This window comes from Phaeoacremonium minimum, assembly GCF_000392275.1.
Source record: "Phaeoacremonium minimum UCRPA7 unplaced genomic scaffold PA7_03_scaffold_90, whole genome shotgun sequence".
NCBI lineage: Eukaryota > Fungi > Ascomycota > Sordariomycetes > Togniniales > Togniniaceae > Phaeoacremonium > Phaeoacremonium minimum.
Genome location: NW_006920997.1, coordinates 15,117 through 32,865, shown reverse-complemented (window position 1 = coordinate 32,865; position 17,749 = coordinate 15,117). Strand labels below are relative to the sequence as shown.

The window sequence follows — 17,749 nt, the reverse complement described above, 5'->3', positions numbered from 1 at the left end:
CCCGTTCTACCAGAAGACGGAGGTAATCAGCGCAGTAATACAAGGGCCGCGCTCAGCGAAGGACTTGCCGAACAAGAATGACATGCCCAAGTATCGAGAACGGGTTGTTTTATCTGAAAAACGAAAAGCGGCTCGAGAAAAAAAGCTGGCAAGAATGGAAGATGTCCGGCTCAAGTCGGTTGCAGACGTTGACGATGCAGACTTGTGGGAATACAATCTCCTGCAGAACCCAGCTCCAACGCCAGATGCTGCGCATCAGTCGCCTCTGGCGCTCCGGCACCGACCTGTCTCCGAATCCCTAGATTTCATGGCTGAGGGCGACTCTCTTGTAGGCTTTGGCAATGTTTCTGAGATACCAGATGACATCGGGTTACCTAGAACCAATGAGGTGGATGATTTGAACAGGGAGGATCAGATGGACGATATGTCGGAAATCCCTCCAATCGATGACCCCCCTCCAATACCATCACCATCACCATCATCACCACTCCCACCGCCGACGCTGTCACCACCGCCACAACGGCCTATCCCCTCACATCCAGCTGCTGGCAAGCCCAACAGAGGCATATCAGCAGACTTCATGCTATTGGGTTTCGAAACAGCAGCTGAGCTCAAAAAGAAGAGAGATCGATCCGGTCATGGGACAGCCACTGAAGCAATACTGACAAAACGCCGGCAAATCGCTTCTGATATTGGCCGTTTTAGCGGTCTTTCTGTGGACATGACCTTGGAAATATCAAGGCGTGGGGCAGAACACCTTGCTATGAGAGGCATGAATGGCGCACCTTGGCAACATAGCTATGGGAAGTGGCCAGATGATGAATAGATCAGATTATAATACAAAGTAACTGATTTCTGCTCTGCTTCAATGTGCGATATGTTGTAGATGATGAGACTGTGTCGTAAGAGTTAATCTATATCATTTCAAGACTGATTAACTCGTGCCATGTGATTCATCCAGTTTGCCGTTCTCGATACATTACATTATGTCCCAGTGATTTGTTGGCCTTGGGATCAAGGCGTTTGGGGTCATTTTTGTCAGTGCCGCGTCAAATGATATGCTTTGACTCACTGCCTTGCCATTAAGCCAGCTGTTCCAGGCTCCCGACCCACCGCCTTGATGCCTCGAGGCAGTATTTTCCAAACACTTCCGACGCCCTCGCGCCCGACTTGCAAATATTCACGTGATATGTGAGAGTTTCTCCCTTTCCAATTTTCCACGCGGTTAACGGCTCAACCATTCCAGCTACCTTCTTGTCGGAAAGCAGTCTTTCAACAGCGCACCATTCGACACGATCAAATTACGCAACAAAGCATTCGCACGTTTTAGAAAAGCTACGATGGCGTCGACAAGCGACCATAACTTGATTAGACGGCTCTACACCGAGGAAGGACAAGCCAAGTTCAAGGCTGAGCTTACGCGAAGCAAGCTTAAGACCAAAGGCCTGAAGTTAGTCAACATACGAACAGGCCTCAACGGATTCGGTTGCGCGCTCTTCGTGGTGGAATACCTGCGACAATGGGTAACGGACAATCCGGATTTCCCTTTGATCGTATTGGCCTCAGCTCGCCTGGAAGTAGGGATACTCAGCAGCTATCTAGATAGCAAACATCTCTCCGAGTCGCCGACCGCCGGCAAAGTCTACATCACGACTTACGCGGAATCGAAGATCGAAAACAGCGCAGCGTCTCAGCCAGCGCCGAAGCTAGTCATCCTCATGTTATTGGGGTCGAGTGTACATACCATTGATACAATCATCACCGGTGGGAGATGGCTTGAGTGGGCGGTGGATCAAACCATGGGAAAACCCGACGCAGCAGTCAATATTCTCACCATTTCATCGGCTCCCTGGCCCCTCTTCAACCGCGATAACTTGGAAGCTACAGCCGAGTTCCTAGGCTATGAAAATTATCATAGCCCTTCGATTTTTCACTCGATCCAAATCGATCCAACGCTGCACACACAGTTCTGTGAGAATGACATAGACGAGTTCGACGAGAGTCAGTTATTGGACCAATGCACCCAGATTGTGCTTGAGCTTCAACCTGATAAGCGCGACCAACTGCAGGAGAACAACGAAGCGCTGAGCACTGAGTATGTCAACGAAAAAGCTGACGATTTTATCAGCATTGCGTGTTTCATGCCGCAAGACATTTTCAAAGACTTTGTCCGTGGATTCAACCGTTCCCAGGCGAGAAAGGTGGACTTTGGCGAGGTTACAGATGACATGGACGTTAAGGTGGTTTTGTCTGCTTTCGAAATGAATAGGCAAAAGAAAGATGTCTTTCTTCGCATCGATCCAGCAATTACGCTGTTACCTCCCATGAGGAATCTTGCTGCTAGCTTGATCCTACGCCGAAGAACCCATCATATCTTCGATCCAGAGTCTAGTCACATGGTCCGTACCTTGACCCTCATGTCGCAATTCGAGCTGCAACAAGCAAAGCAGATGTGCTCAATTCGTGGCTCAATCGGGGATGAAACAGTGCTCGCCCCGTCATATCTTCTCTGTCCCGAGTGGGCAGCGCATTTCAAGGAAACCCCGAAGCCTAATGCTTTCAACCGAGACATCATGTCGTTTCTTTTCCGTCTCGTGGCCACGTTCCCGAAGCGATGCCTCCAAGACATGCCAGTCTTGCTACCTCACGACTGGCGTATGGTCAATGAATACCTTAGGCGACTAATTGCCATGGGCTGCATTCATCAACCAATGAGTGGCCGTGAGGAACTGAAGATCAACAAGGGTAGAGGATACAATATGCGAAAACTCATGCATATTGAGAATGATTTCCATTCACTCTTCTTACTTGGTGGTATCGAAACTGATATGCCCTCGGCTCTCAAGCGAGTTTTCATCCGTCTCAGTGTTATAGTGAGCGGAGACAACTACAAGTTCAAATATATGAACGAGGCTCCAGAGACCGATCCTGTGACCAAACGAGGCCTCAAACTCGAGTGTTCCATTGGCATAGGGAAGGAATTCTGCACCAATGGTGGAATCTGGTTGGCGTTGGGTCTTTGGGAAAGCCATATGGAGCGATACAAAGTCGTCTCCAGCCCTGAACGCCAGAAGGTCTTTTTTGGAGACCGAATTATACTCTACCATGAGGAGGCTAAGAGGATCCAAGAACGAGTCAATGAGCTTGAGCAACTCCTTGAGCTAGACCCATTGACTGAGGCTGACGAGGAGGCTCTGTCAAAAGACGACATATTGATAATCGAGATTGAATTGGTCAAATCAAGGATCCACAATCTCGTGTACTTCCGAAAGCCGGCAAATGAAGACGATGATGTGAAGGGATTAGACTGCACATCCGGGAAGTGGCTGGAGACTAATTATGATGATATAGTAGACTGGACAAGCTACTTTCGTCCAGAGTACGATGGCTTCTTCGCAATCTACTTATGGCTGGAGCAACCAGTGCCTGGCCAATATGTAGCCTGCGGCTTGACAGCAGTATCGACTGAAGCAGCAATGCATGTCCTGAAGGATGTGGCTACGGTTCCAGATGCCACCGGACAGCCAACTTTGCAACTGTCTTTGTTGTTGTCCACATACCCCGACATGAAGTAGGCTCAAGGTTTACATAGCTAAATTGAGACACTTCTACCATACTCCTGATTTTTTGTTCATGTGATAATTGTATGTTTTATAATGATATCTCCGTAAGATGCCGAACAGCAACTAGAGCCTGATACTTAGGAAACACGTTTGCTAGATAATAAACGCGGTAAGGTCAACAGAGTCTAGAAGAACATTAGTAAATGTATTGTCTAACTTCGCGTCATTGATATGTACGGTTGATATCCTTACTTAGTGTGCAAAATTCTATCCTAGACCCCCTTACGGTAGGTTCGGTATAGTGTCATACCCTCGATACTGTTACTCGGAGTCGAATTCAAAGTCGATAATTGTTCTGAGCTATAGTTGTTCTAAGTTGAGAACACATACATGACATTTGCTATCTTCTGGAAAGCATCCTACTAGTGCCCCTTTAAACCTCCCAGAGTATCCAGCTCGTTGTTCCTGGTCTGTGATAGATATTCCTCCTTGATCATCCTGTGACAATTTTCTAGACTTATAGACATAGTGTTATTGTCTCTTTTCATTTTCTCTTGTACATGTGCCAGCACCTTGCCGATCTATGGCTGTCTATTGTAAGAGATGGTTCAATACGTGGCCTGCCCTAGATACAAGGTAGAAACTACCATATTAGTTGCTTTGTAAGTTATCCCGAAGGCTATGGAGTATGCTACAAAGGCAGGAACGCAATAGTCTTCTCTCGCACTTGATTCTCAGTTCTATTGCGTAGTTTACACAGCAAGATATACCAATCTATGCTAAATACAATGCAAAACTAGGACCTGGATGCTTATCGGGTTTGAAAGGTTCAGTTCGGCCACGATCAGTGGCATCCGAAGGACAGAGATCGAGATAAACTTTGCCGAGGTCCATGGGGTGCATGCCGGTGAGATCTACTCCGTATATAAGCTCATGCTATCTTCTGCCACAGAACATAGTAGAAGATGAGAAGAACATCAAGTTTTTCAACAGGTGAAGTGAATCTAATGATCCACTGGCTGAGACTTGGAGCGGATAACATATCAGAATATATGAACTTTATCAAATCCAGTGAGAACATCTGGCACGAAGCTCTACATTGCCCAAGTTTCATCTGTCTCCAAGGAAATTACGTCATCAGCCAAATCCCCCGAAGGCGTCGCGAGTTTCCGTGAGGCTATTTCAAACAATGTACAAAATCCCCGATCGCAAACTAAAATCGTCGCACATCGCACACCTTCATCCATCACTCACCACTCACCATCGATCAGAGCAAGAGAATATGGAGTCATCCACGGCTAATATCGAAGAGAAGGCTGCGACGCTCGCGAAGGCCATGACTTGGCTGGCAAATGGCGTCAATGAGAAATGGGCGACCGAAGAAGATAGCCGCAAGCTCAAGACTATCATGAACTACTTCGAGTTCATCATCGAGGACCTCAAAGCTTTGAAAGATATGGAAGCACACCCCAAATTCGCAGAAACACGAGCGAAACTGGACGAAACGCGCGCTGAACTCGAATCGAAGGCGCAACAGCTCTCCGACTCCGAAATGGACCTGCAGGCCAGAATCGACAACGTCGAGGCTGAGCAAACAACCCTAGAAGATCGCAAAGCTACCCTCGCACAAGATGAAGAGCGGCTACGAAGCAAAGAGGAGAAGCTGGCCGAAAAGGAACAGCAGCTGAGCATGGAGCTGGAAGCTTTTCGGTCCACCGTTACGAGCCTCACCGCGGAGAACGAGAAGCTGCGCGAGGCGCAAGACAAAGTGCTTCGAAGCACCGTCACAGATTTATCCACTGAAAGAGAGAAGATCCGGCACACTCAGGAGGATGTCGTTCGAACAGCAATCGAAGGGTTTACCACTGAGACCCTCAAACTTCAGCAATCTCATGAGCAAACGGTACACCGTGCCATTGAAGATTTAGCTACACAAAGAGAGAAGCTGTGTGAATCGCAGAAAATTGTGGACCAACAGCGTGAGAGCTATGATCAGGACCTTGAAACTCACCTGACGAAACTTGCGGAGATTGACGAGATAAAAGACGAACATCATCGCCAGGCCCTTGAAGTATCTGAGTGGTCGGGCAAGGTTCAGAAAGCTCGGGAAACGCTAGAGACTCAAAAAAGCCAAGTCGAGAAGAGGGAAAGGGAACTGGAACAAAGAGCACAGAAATTGACGGACTTCGAAAAGGGTCTCGAAGACAGGTCGAATGACTTGGTCAGAAAGAGTGACCTTGTTAAATTGTCTCAAGAGCAAACCCGAACCAGGCAAGAAGCTCTTGATGAGAAAGAAAAGAACCTACATGATCGAGAGATTGCCATCAATCAACGAGAGGTTGAATGCAAACAGAGTCTAGAGCATCTCAAGGACGGCGAAGCACGCCTCGAGCAACGACAAACTGAGCTTGTCAAGGAAGTTGCGGACGTCGAGACGGTGAAGAAGAATACGTCAGCCATTCTCAACCAAGTCCAAGCGATTGTCGTCAAAGGCGGCGAGGCGATCAAGATGGTCTCCAACAACAATGACATTCTGGAGACCATGTCAAGCGACGTCAATGCCTTCCGAGTCACAATCGCCGATCTAGAGAAAAGCAAAAGCGAACTGTCAGAGGAACTGACTGACCTCAAAATTGAAGTCGCGAGTCTCCGTGAGCGCAACGAGTACATTAGCGACGATTCCGCTTGGACACACGAGAGATTGAAGGAGGCAGCCGACGAGCGCGATCGGCTTAAGGAGCTGAGAGAGTCTTCGCAATCGGCATCACAACAGATGACGGAAGAGCGAGATCAGCATATTAACTCATTGAATGATCAGATCAAGGCTCAACAAGAAGCTGTGATTGATATTACCATTGAGAGGGACGCAGAGATCAATCGCGCAAAAACACTGCAGGCGGAAATCGACCAGTATAGGAAGGAAGTCAAGGTTCTAGAGAAGGACCTCTCGGTGGCTGAAACTAGAGCAACCAACGAGGCACATAACAAGATGACCAAAGCTCGTGAGCTACTGAAGGTAACAGCGGAGAGAGACACTCTACTCAAAGAGAACAACAACCTCCAAGCACGAGGATTGCGCCAGGTGCAACAGAGCCTACCACGAGCGCTGTCCATGTCTGCGCTAGGCTCGGATTCAGAGGCATCGCCGTGGGAACAGATCGTGCATAAGGTCTCGGCCGAACTGACCGCCTTGTGTATCGAGCAGACGAACTCTGTGCCAGATGTGCGTGAAGTGTACTGGAATATCGTCGCCTATACACTGGATGACCGGTTGCGTGGAAACTTTGAGCAATTCCTACACAACGCGCCGGCTGGGGAGTGGTATTGCCTCGATCAAGTCCTGGAGAATGGCCTAACCGATTTTCCCGATCTGCTTTACACCCCCTGTCCATCACACGAGACAGGAGAGTGTTTCCAGATACAGCGCATTGAAAGTGCATTCCCCGGCAGAATCAGTGTCAGGAAGGTTTGAGGTCACATACCTCGGTGGGATCATTGACCATGCGATAGCTGATAGATCAATTGATTCTAATTTAAATGAACACTTGGGACCTTTGTGACTTATTTTATAGCTTTGAATACTTATAAATGATTGATGTGATTGATGGGGAGCATGTAGAATTGAAAGTGGCAACTGCCGAGTGTAGATTCGATATCCCTAAAACGTGTCATTGAAGTCGCACCCAAATGTCTCTTGTGGGTATATCATTAGAATTGCACCAAATGGGTATATTATAAAAAATCCACCAGAAAGTGGTTTGTGGGTACATCATTGAATTTGCACCAAATGGATATGTCATTGAAATCACACCTACTTATGCTCTATAGGTATATTATTGAAAATCCACTCAAACATACTTTGTGGATATATCATTAGAAATATACCAAAAAATGCTTTGTGAGTATATCATAGAAATCCCACCAAAAAGCGGTTTGCCGGTATATCATTAAAAATACACTGAGAAATGTGTTATTGAAATCGCACCCAAATGTATGTTGTGGGTATATCATTAAATTTACACCAAATGAGTATATCATAGAAAATGCACCAAAAAGTGGTTTGTAGGTATATCATTGAAATCGTTATAAGACACCTGAGACAGCTGGTATAATTCACTATTTAGTTTTAAGATCTATCGACACTATCACCTCGTTAACTATGGTGACGATGAATCTGCAGCAATACTCTAGAAAAAGAGTGTTCTCCCAGACTCATTCTCGCCTCCTAGGGCTCTTACTCCTCAATTTCAACAACCAGCTTCATACAACTTACCCCCTGGACAATCATATCCAACCCCGCGTTGATAGCCTCCAGTCCATTCCCCACAACCTTCGGTTCCGGGCTTGGCTTGATGTCTCCTGTAGCCAAGTTCTCCCGCAGCCAGGTTCCTATCCAGTATTTGAATTGCTCTTGCCTTTTCCCTTCATCATCCATAACCGGCATTAGGAAGATGGTCTCAATTCCTTCCACTACCTCGGCATCCGCCGGAACAATGGGTGCGGATCCAATCTTTGATACATCTATTTCATCTCCTCCATCGTTATAGCTGAGAAAAAGATTTGAGCACTGCCTGACAAGGCGCCAGCTGCCTGGTGGCGAGATAGCAGTGCCGGATCACCAGTTCATCTTCCTTGGCTGCAGAAGTGATTGCGTCCACGACACTAGGATCTTTATAGTCAAACACACGGTCTGCACCGAGTGAGGCGATGTACGACTTGTTCGCGGACCCGGCCGTCGCATACACTGCGGCAATTAAGGAGTTCGAGTTTTCCCGCATCAATCGTACGCTCTGCACACCCATGGTACCAACACTAAAAGATGCACCCCAGATGAGGAGTGCCTCTTTAGGGTTGGTGGCCTCGTCGTATGGTTTTTCAATGGGACCCGCATCAGTAGAAGCGGGTGTCCCCCACTGCCGAGGGAAGCCCAGGCCATCCCACGCACTGAGAGCGACCTGGACAGCCACAGACAAGGCTACGGCCTCGTTCCAGGACATATTATCGTCTGGCAGTGGAACTGAATGCTGCCAAGGGACGAGACACCGTTCCTGGAAGACACCATAGTCGGGGTCGCTCGCCTTCCAGATCCAGGCTGCGTATGCGGCCACGTGGGTGATGCCCGGGTGAAAGGAGATACCCGATGCAACATCGTCACCAGTCGGGACGCCATCACCAACCTCGAGAACTAAGCCAGAGACATCGAACCCGATGATGGTGGGGTACTTGGAAATAAATCGGCCGTCCTTTCGCATGATTCCGTCTGCTGGGTTGAGGGCTACAGACTTGACGGCGATGAGGAGCTCGCCTGGACCTGGGTTTGGCGTAGAACGGGACTGGATCTCGAACCTTTGGCCTTGGGCGAGGAAGACGGCTGCAAGGTGAGTAGCCATCTCTGGTATCTCCGTTATATCCTAGGTTGCTGTAAAATAGTTCTCGAATCAAGTAGGTTTGGCCTTTCAATTGATATTCTTAGTTTCTAATAATATGAACAAAAAGGCCACCTCCATTGGACACCGAAGATTAACCCCCTTTTATATCATCAACTTCCCACTTCTCAGAGCACTTTCCACAGACCCGCGACCCGTCCGATTTCGTATCGTGTTGATGTCGAGATGCGGGCTCAAAGAACAAAGTATTAGCCAATCAGAGACTCTTGTAGCCGTAAAACAGTTAGCGTGAAGCCGAATTATCTATGACAAGGTCAGTATATACTGCAGAAATCTGACACTTATCCCAAATTAGTCATGATAGCTACTAGCAGCTAGCCTCTCAGCATCGTCATCTAGGAAATGCCGCGTTTCTCTTTCTTCTCTCTACCTTTGACGTAGACTATGTGAATAGATTTGCACGAAATGGGTATGTCATTGAAATCACACCTACTTATGCTTTGTGGGTATATCATTAGAGTTACACTCAAACGTGCTTTGTGGATAAATCATTGAAAATGCACCAAAAAATGCTTTGTAAGTTATCATAGAAATCTCACCAAAAAGCAGTTTGTAGGTATATCATTGAATTTGCACCAAATAGGTATATCATCGAAAATGCACCAAAATGCACTCTGTGGGTATACCATTATAATCCCACCTAAATGCACGTTGTGGGTATATCATCGAAGATGCACCAAAATGCATATTGTAGGTATATTATCAAAAACACACCAAAATGCGCTTTGTAGGTATATCATTAAAATCTCACTTAAAAAAATATTATTGAAATCGCACCTAAATATATGTTGTAGGTATATTATTGAATTTACACCAAATAGGTATATTATAGAAAATGCACTAGAAAGTGGTTTGTAGGTATATCATTGAAAATGCACCAAAATACTCTTTGTAGGTATATCATTAAAATCCCACCTAAATGCACTTTGCGGGTAGTGTTGTCTTGCATGGTACCACGAACGTCATTTGAAGAACCTGCCATGCGGTAGCTTAGCGGAGCTTCTGGCATTGTCTGCCAAGGTGCCGACGAGGACCATGTGTAGAGATCTAACGCGGCCAAAGCTTTGTAGGCTGTTGGGGATTTGTGGTTGCTGTCCAAGCTCGCGCATGATGTCCATAGCGCCATTGACCACTTTTTGATCTGAGTTAGCTTCCAGCTTATATGCAGGTAGCTAGAGGAAACCGAGTGATACGAAAGGACAAGAGGACAATCTACTCACGAAGGGCTTTGATCAGGGCACCTGTCGGTGCCAAGATCTTGCACTGTCGAAGAGCTAGCCGCAGAACAGCTGCACAACTAGCGACTGTGGGCGCCGCCATACTCGTGCCGGTGTTCCAATTGTAACTCGTGTCTGAAGAGGGACCAAAAATGTCCTCGTCGGCTGAGTGACGCGAACGGGCGGACAGTATAACACGTCCTAGGGCATACATCAGGCTTAAAGCGCCTGTCTTGTGTTGGTCTACAGCTGCTTGTACTGGACATAGCATAAGTGTCAGCCTCGGCTACGGTAGGACTATAATGGTTGATGTCGATACGATGGGCGCTCAGTATGGCGCCGACAGTAATTATATTCTTAGATGTAGTATGACCGCTGATTTTGCCAAATCTTGAAGCAGCTTTCACCTTACCATCATTACCAGATGACCATATAACGACAAGATCTGGATGTGCGGACAGGTAGGCCTCAACTTCAGTATTGCGAGCATCATACGAGGAAAGCTGTTGTAATGGTTTCAAGGATGGTCCATACGAGTGATTGGAGACGCGACAACCATGCTTATGGTATGGTCTATCAATAAATTCCGCGAAATCGTAGGTAAGAATATCCCCGAAGCGGTTACAGTTCTGCGTTATCATGAAGCCAGCACCGTAAGTAGGTCTACAAATTCTTCCATTTTGGTTGGCATTGACACTACCTATTGTTAACGGCTCGCCGTTAGCCAACGCACAGCCTGTGACACAGGTACCGTAGCCACTTATGTCATCGACAGCCCTTGAGCCTAGCAAGTTGCCATGAGGTTGAAGTGTATAAAGGGCTTTACATTGTGTCGTCGAAAATGCTGGGTGTATATCGTTGATGTCACCCTGGTCGAAATCAGTGTCCACAATGCTGATGACCTTAGCTTCACTGTTTAGCGTTACTGGCATACCCTACAGCCCCTTTTCAGCCAAATTAAGTTCATCAATAGGATAGGTGAGTAGGTCGCACGCAACGGTGACATAGGGCCGTTCATTGTAAGCGTAGTCAATCGTACGCACATCGTATTAGCTGTAATGGCCTGAATCTCGCGTATATTTGTTATAGCCTTGATGCAGTTTTAGAATAGGATCGTATACGCTGGATCTACCAATTTATTACTGATAAGTCTATCGAGAACTTGCTGACCGCTGCGTGCTGGGCTAGCATGGAGCTCGATAATGATGGGAACTGTTTACAGCTCAATAGATACGAAGCCACGCTGCGAGCTGCCGAATCTAGAGACATCGAGATTTGGTGGAACCTTCCAGCAATTATGATAAACATCCGCATGGCTGATGAATGGCTGCTGTCGTAATAGGACAAGACCATCGGGTTCAAATTTACAGAAAAAAGTCATGGAGTCGACGCGACACTGAATTCTGACTCGGTGATCGCCCAGCCAGCTTAGTTGATCTTCTGATAGAGGTTCTCTGACCCGAATAATGATGAATCTGATGTTGGTAGCATCGCCGGCGGGCCGAGGATACAGTGAAAGCGCTGCATCATCTGCGCCAGGGACGTCTTGGGATGCTTCAGGGTCCTATGACCTACCGTGGATAGTAGCATTTTCTGATTCAATATGCAAGTGCTTGGTGAGATGGTGCCGAAATTTCATGTCGAGTTGATTTGATATAAGATAGCACCGAACCGTAACCCCAGGATGTGTCGGGGCATCACTATCATTACTTCCGGTCTTTGTGGCGTATGTGTGTCTTACTTTCGCCAACCCTTCCTGACCTTTGAGTCTGGGACACAGCGCCATGACGGCATACAGCTCTGTTAGCGCCAACACGACGTTTGTGGCTTGCAGGCCACAATCGCATAAGCTTGGCAGTAGAATGAGCTTTGAAGTTTTGGACGTTTTGTACTGGCTGTAGGAAAACTTCAAGCTTACAGCAAGCCGATACTATTTCCAGTCACCACGTGGAGGGAAGGTCTTAGTGACGTTGTACTCAGGCGGCGTAGCTTCTACTATATCGCCTTGAGAAGCCATTTGATCAGCCTCAGCCTTATCACTTTGTAGCATCGCTTTGATAATCGTGAACTTTCAATTAGTCTGTACACGGGACGTTATACTATGAGCTAACGGCCGTGCTTGTCGAGACTAAGGCTGACATTAGGCAGTGTACCGAGGGTAAGGCATAGTTGGGGATCTGGCCTGTGGCATGGCTTTAGCAACGCTCATTGACTATAATTAGGGAGAAATTGAGACGCTGGAGAGTCTAATTTCCCAACTCTAGACTGCTCAGACATAGAGTGGCAGCTGGCAAGAGCAAGGCGAGGGAGCTAGTCTGAACCATAATGATGGACTTCTGGAGCATGGCAACTCGTTTGGACACGGAGGCGACTATGGAGGACTGTCACATAGCATTTACATTTATTGATCGAGGATCATAATGTTTTGGTTAGTTCTGGAAGCTGAAAGCGGAGACTTACCCTTGACTAAAGTTTCTATAGAGTAGCTAAAGTCCTTGGGCTTTTATCTGTCAAACCTTAATCTGCTATAGACGGCCGTTATGGGATGACGACAACATAGGATGCGATCTTTTCTAGGTGACCGTCTGAGTACTATATTGTCTTTCTCTCTTTAGTGGAACCAATTATGCTTAAGCACCTTTATGAAATCGGCTGACGAAATTCTGTGACTGTTTATGGGCTTTGCGACTACCCTCGACAATTGAGGCTGTAGGCGAGATGACTTTGGGCGAATAGCTTGATCCTTCCTAAACGCTAAGCTGTCTCCAGAACCTTGATAAGCTAAGGACTGTGATGGAAGGCTTGGATGGTGGTGTTAGCGACTGTGGGTTTGAACCCGTCCTAGGTACAGTGTACGAGGTACGATTATGAGTTTTGGTCTCAGTCTAAGTAAGTATTGTTAAGCCAGTCACATCGTTTCTCGATCGCGGCAGTTACTTTCTGTGCCAATATAAGACTGCCAAGTGTCCTGCGCCTGTGCTCTTCTATTTATCTATAATATGTTGCTCTACAATACAGTGGCAAGCACAATTGGGTTCCCGTTTTGCACATTGACTTGATTCGTTCTATCTCCGGCTGGTTATGCATAAGGGCAGCAAGTAATTCATACAATTCTCCTTACAACATTTTATCTGTCATCTTCCAATATTTCCGCGCCTTCAAGATCTTTGCATACAAGTTCAGCCGCCCGTAAAGCTCTGAGAGCTGGAGGTCACGTCTCCAGGGCCATTGTTCTGGGGGAATTTTATCATCAAACTCTATCTCCTGTACATCATCATAATTGTGCGAAATACCACCATATGAAGAGTTGAAATCCAATGGTAAAGGCACGCCGGAGCAGTAGACGAGATCCATGACGATTGGCAATGGCCGATGACAGTCAGCACGTCTTCCTTCTACAACGACATAAAGCTTTTCAATGTCCTTCGTTTCGAGGTCACCAAGTGGATTCATCTTGGCGGCAAGTGCTAGAGGTATATAGAGTATGCGTCCAGGCCCAATATTCCCGCAAACTGTCAGTACTTAATGTAATGTATCGAGAAAGATTTTCTCTGTTGATTTCTTGTAGTTGATAACGAGACGCTGTTCTGGTTCGACTATGCCCATGCGTATATCCTGTCGTAAGAGTCTTAACAACTCGTTTATATGTATCCACTGATTGCTAGGACAAGTAAGTAATAGTTTTGAGGGGTTGTAATTACCCTTTGTTCTGCTCTATGCAATGCGTTATAGTCTTGCTCGGTGCTTGGTACGTCCGCCAACCCATACGGATCTAAGTTTTCGTGGATGACTTCATGGCCGATAGCAAAAGGCTTTGACCACCACCACTTGCCGTGTTCAACTTCGGGCCAAGATAAACATCTGTTACTGCAAAGAATGCATATTCTACGTGCGAGATGGATCTCTTGCGCAATCCACATCCTCGTCTAGTATGGATTCGACATTATTGCGTGATGAACATCACCATCTGGATCGGCTTCATTCATTCTTGGATGGAGAAGATCTCGTTCCTCATCTTCTCGATCGCCACATCGCCAATCCAGCCATGATGTCCAAGCCATATGAGCACCTCTTCAGCATCCTCGTACGTAGTCCCCATGTTCTGCACTTGAGAAGAGAGCTCCAACAAATTCTCTTGATTGATACACATTTGATCGATCCAGATCCAAGTGCTGATCCACGAGTTTCGTCTCGCCGCCAGCAGAAAGTCACATAAGTTCTTGCGCACAGCGAGGGTGCGGCGATTGATAAACATTTTGAATGTGGGTGAGGGTTGGCCCCACATGTGCGACAAGGCCTAGTATGGCGGAACGGTGGCTCGGGGAAAGACGTTCAATTCGCATTGAATTGGTTCTTCAGGCTGTCAAGTGTCCTTCGAGGCTCGATCCGGAGTAACCTGATTTCGTTCCGATCGTTGTTGAAATCTGTGTAAGTGAAGGTCTCCTCGCAGAGTATTTGAGGTAGTAAGGCTGAAGGAGGAGTAGCAGGATCGTTTGTTAGATCGTCGAGATCAGGCTGAAATTTGACAGTTTTTAAGGTCGAAATATCCTTCCAATATCTTGGCAAGGACATCCTGAGGTAAGGTCGACGTCGGCTCGAAGGATAAGGACGGTCGGACGCCGCTGTCGTGTGCAGCCGTGTCCAAGCTGCTAGAGTTCTTTAGCTCTATGTAATTTTCTTCCTCCCCACCCACCACCTTCCCTGGTCCACACTCTTGTAATTATACTGTAAATTACACCGTGATGATTATGTGGCCGCTTGAGGCTATCGTAAGGCTAGCCATTATACCGGAAAATACGACTTTCACTATGGTCCTACAGGATGAGGGTGCGATTGCAGATCCTGTGGTCGCCTAAAGTGACAACAATGATTTAGTTGAACCCCATATGTTCGATAGACATGAGCGTGTCTACACATTTCGTGTGTTGTAGAAGGCTGCTGGGCAACCAAACATAGCGACAGTGACACTCGCGGGGGCACATCCAGATACATTTCACCCAGGCTCAAAAAGCTTTATGATCACGATACAGTGAATGTTCAGGCAATGCGACTGGTTAGTGAATTGGTCAGGATCAAAGGCAGAGAAGGTAGTTTGAAAATAGCCTCCTTTGCGAATTTCACCTACACCGTTAGTTAAAGGCCTAAAGCAGCACGGACTCAACGTAGATAGAATAGTTGACAGAGTGATCACGAACTCTTCTCGCCGCTTGGGCCGCTAGAGCCCCCTAGATGTTCTCATCGTCGCTGTCGGTGCGCAAAACAGAAAGCGGCCCTGATAGCAATAGAAGAATAGGATTGTGATGATCTCGAGGCGCCCGCGCACCAGTGTCGCTAAATGGCTTTCGCAAAACGCGAAGCATGCAAGTACTACAGTCAAAGGACGGACTTCGTCAACTTACTTCCTGGGATTATAGACTAACGATAGCCGGCTCACTGACATTGTTACTTCCGTCACGGCAGTGAGAGTCGCAGTCTGTAGTAAGACTGGTCCTACTGACTATTGTCGGCTACAAAGCAATTTATTATACGTCTTTTCCTTCTCAATGACTCGTTTCAAAGTAAACCATTGTATTTATTCTTCTCGCCTACTATGAGGACCAATCCAGCCGAGCGGGGCTGCAGAATATTAGCGACTATCTCTTCCAATCCGACGTATACGTACCCGTAAACGATCCATGATCATACGGAAAGGGTTAACTTGCATTGACAGGACCTTTTCATGCAGCATATAGTGCAACTTGCACAGAGCTCGGCTTGAAATTGTGGGATAGAGATGTCATTTCCAACCATGCAGAAGCAGCCCGAGCTTCAGGTGACGCCACCTACTGAGACCACGCCCTTCATCACGCCGAAGAATCAGCAGCGACAGTCTAGTATCGGCAGTGAATGTTTGCATTTAGTTCGCGCCACAGTTCCAGTCAGCTTCCAGCCTCTACCCACCCAAGCAACAATCTTAACGTGTTCACTAGATTTCCGGGGGCTATTTGCTTCAGAACTCCATCCAATTGGCTAGCATAACCATCATTGGGCAACTTGTAAGTCATCATGGCTGATAACTGGGACGAATAGAGACTAAATCAATCTCGTAGGGGCCTCTGGAACTTTCAGTTGCTGCATCAGGATTCATGATTGCAACTTGTACGGGATGGTTACTGGCTGTGGGTGGGTCAACGGCTATCGGTGAGCCCCTTTAATATGCTTTCTACCTAAGTACGACTGGCGAAGCGTTTGGACTGAAATGATCGAAGATGCCTTGGGTCCTCGAGCAGTCGCTGCCGCTTCTAGTGACGATGAGCTCTCTGTGCTCCTACATCGGTGTTTGTTTGTTGTGTCGTTGATGTACATACCCGTGGCTCTACTTTGGACATTTGTTGGACCACTGCTTGTCGCATGCGGTCAGCCCTACGAGCTAGCTTTCGGGACCCAAGCCTTTCTACGATGCCTGGCACCTTTTGGGCTCGGTTACGTCTACTTTGAGACACTAAAGAAATACCTGCAAAGTCAAGGTAGGTGGCAGTTCCCGGCATAGCTCAAATTGCGATAGTCATACCAACGAGCTGACACCTGACTAGGCCGTCGAACTCCTGGAGCTGTTATTCTGCTGGTTGTAGCTGCTCTCAACCTGCCGGTTTGTTGGTTCGTTGTCCATAGGCTAGGATTGGGTCTTGTAGGCGGGGTTGTGGCTACCGGCTCGATGTACTGGTTGGCGTTCATCCTGCTGACTATTTACACCTGGTTCATTCGACACTCTTGCAACTTACATAGACCTTCGCGCCAATTTCTTCACGGACTTTGGCCAGTGGTTAAACTTACGCTCTTGGGAGTTAGCATTGTGGGCGCTGAATGGTAGTACAACCTTCGATTTCATAATGATGGCTCTCGTCAATTAACTTTGTTTCAGGTGGGGATTTGAACTCATTGCTATTGCTGCAGGAGCTCTGGGTGATATTCCAATTGCTACGCAGTCGATTGTGATGACAGTCGACACTGTCTTCGCTTTGATTCCATTTGGGTGAGTCAGTCGACCAAGCGGTTCTACGCCGGCTATTCCATCTTACATCTCTAACATGTCTATCTTTTCGTATAGTCTCGGCGTAGCTAGCACGAATCGGATAGCACATCTCCTAGCTAGTGATCAGCTTAAAAATGCGAGGGTAGTAGCTCGATCTTCGTCGCTGCTGGCAGTGCTCAATGGCTGCTTAACAATGACGATAATCTTGACCTTGCGGGGCCAGATTGCCCTCATATTCTCAGTAAGTCCAAGCCTGCGCCTCCCCCTCCTTCACCACCTGATGGCATGAAATCATCCGCTGAGGTCTATGCTATCAAGTCTGATATCGAAGTCGTGAATCTTGCTATTGCGATCTTTCCTTGGGGTGCTGCCTTTCAAGTTGTCGACAGTTTGCAGGCATGCAATTCGGGATGCCTCCGAGGCATGGGAAGAGCTGATATTGCTGCTGTATTCAATTTTGTGGCATACTACCGTACGTACTACTGTCACAAGAGTATTCTCCCCCCCCCC

General features: G+C 47.2%; 3 protein-coding genes across 3 annotated transcripts; 2 read left to right on the top strand and 1 right to left on the bottom strand.

Moving 5' to 3' along the window:
- Positions 1–1,799: 1,799 nt before the first annotated feature.
- On the top strand, positions 1,800–3,575 carry UCRPA7_1396 (hypothetical protein; the record flags this gene model as incomplete). Its single annotated transcript, XM_007913979.1, has 1 exon — positions 1,800–3,575. One exon carries the CDS (start codon positions 1,800–1,802, stop codon positions 3,573–3,575), a length of 1,776 nt encoding a protein of 591 aa, XP_007912170.1.
- Positions 3,576–4,845: 1,270 nt separating this feature from the next.
- Positions 4,846–7,035, top strand: UCRPA7_1395 (hypothetical protein; the record flags this gene model as incomplete). The annotated part of the gene is made up of 1 exon (XM_007913978.1): positions 4,846–7,035. One exon carries the CDS (start codon positions 4,846–4,848, stop codon positions 7,033–7,035), a length of 2,190 nt encoding a protein of 729 aa, XP_007912169.1.
- A 1,069-nt stretch (positions 7,036–8,104) lies between these two features.
- On the bottom strand, positions 8,105–8,953 carry UCRPA7_1394 (putative alcohol dehydrogenase protein; the record flags this gene model as incomplete). Its single annotated transcript, XM_007913976.1, has 1 exon — positions 8,105–8,953. The coding sequence occupies one exon, from the start codon at positions 8,951–8,953 to the stop codon at positions 8,105–8,107; it is 849 nt and encodes a 282-aa protein (XP_007912167.1).
- Positions 8,954–17,749: the final 8,796 nt, after the last annotated feature.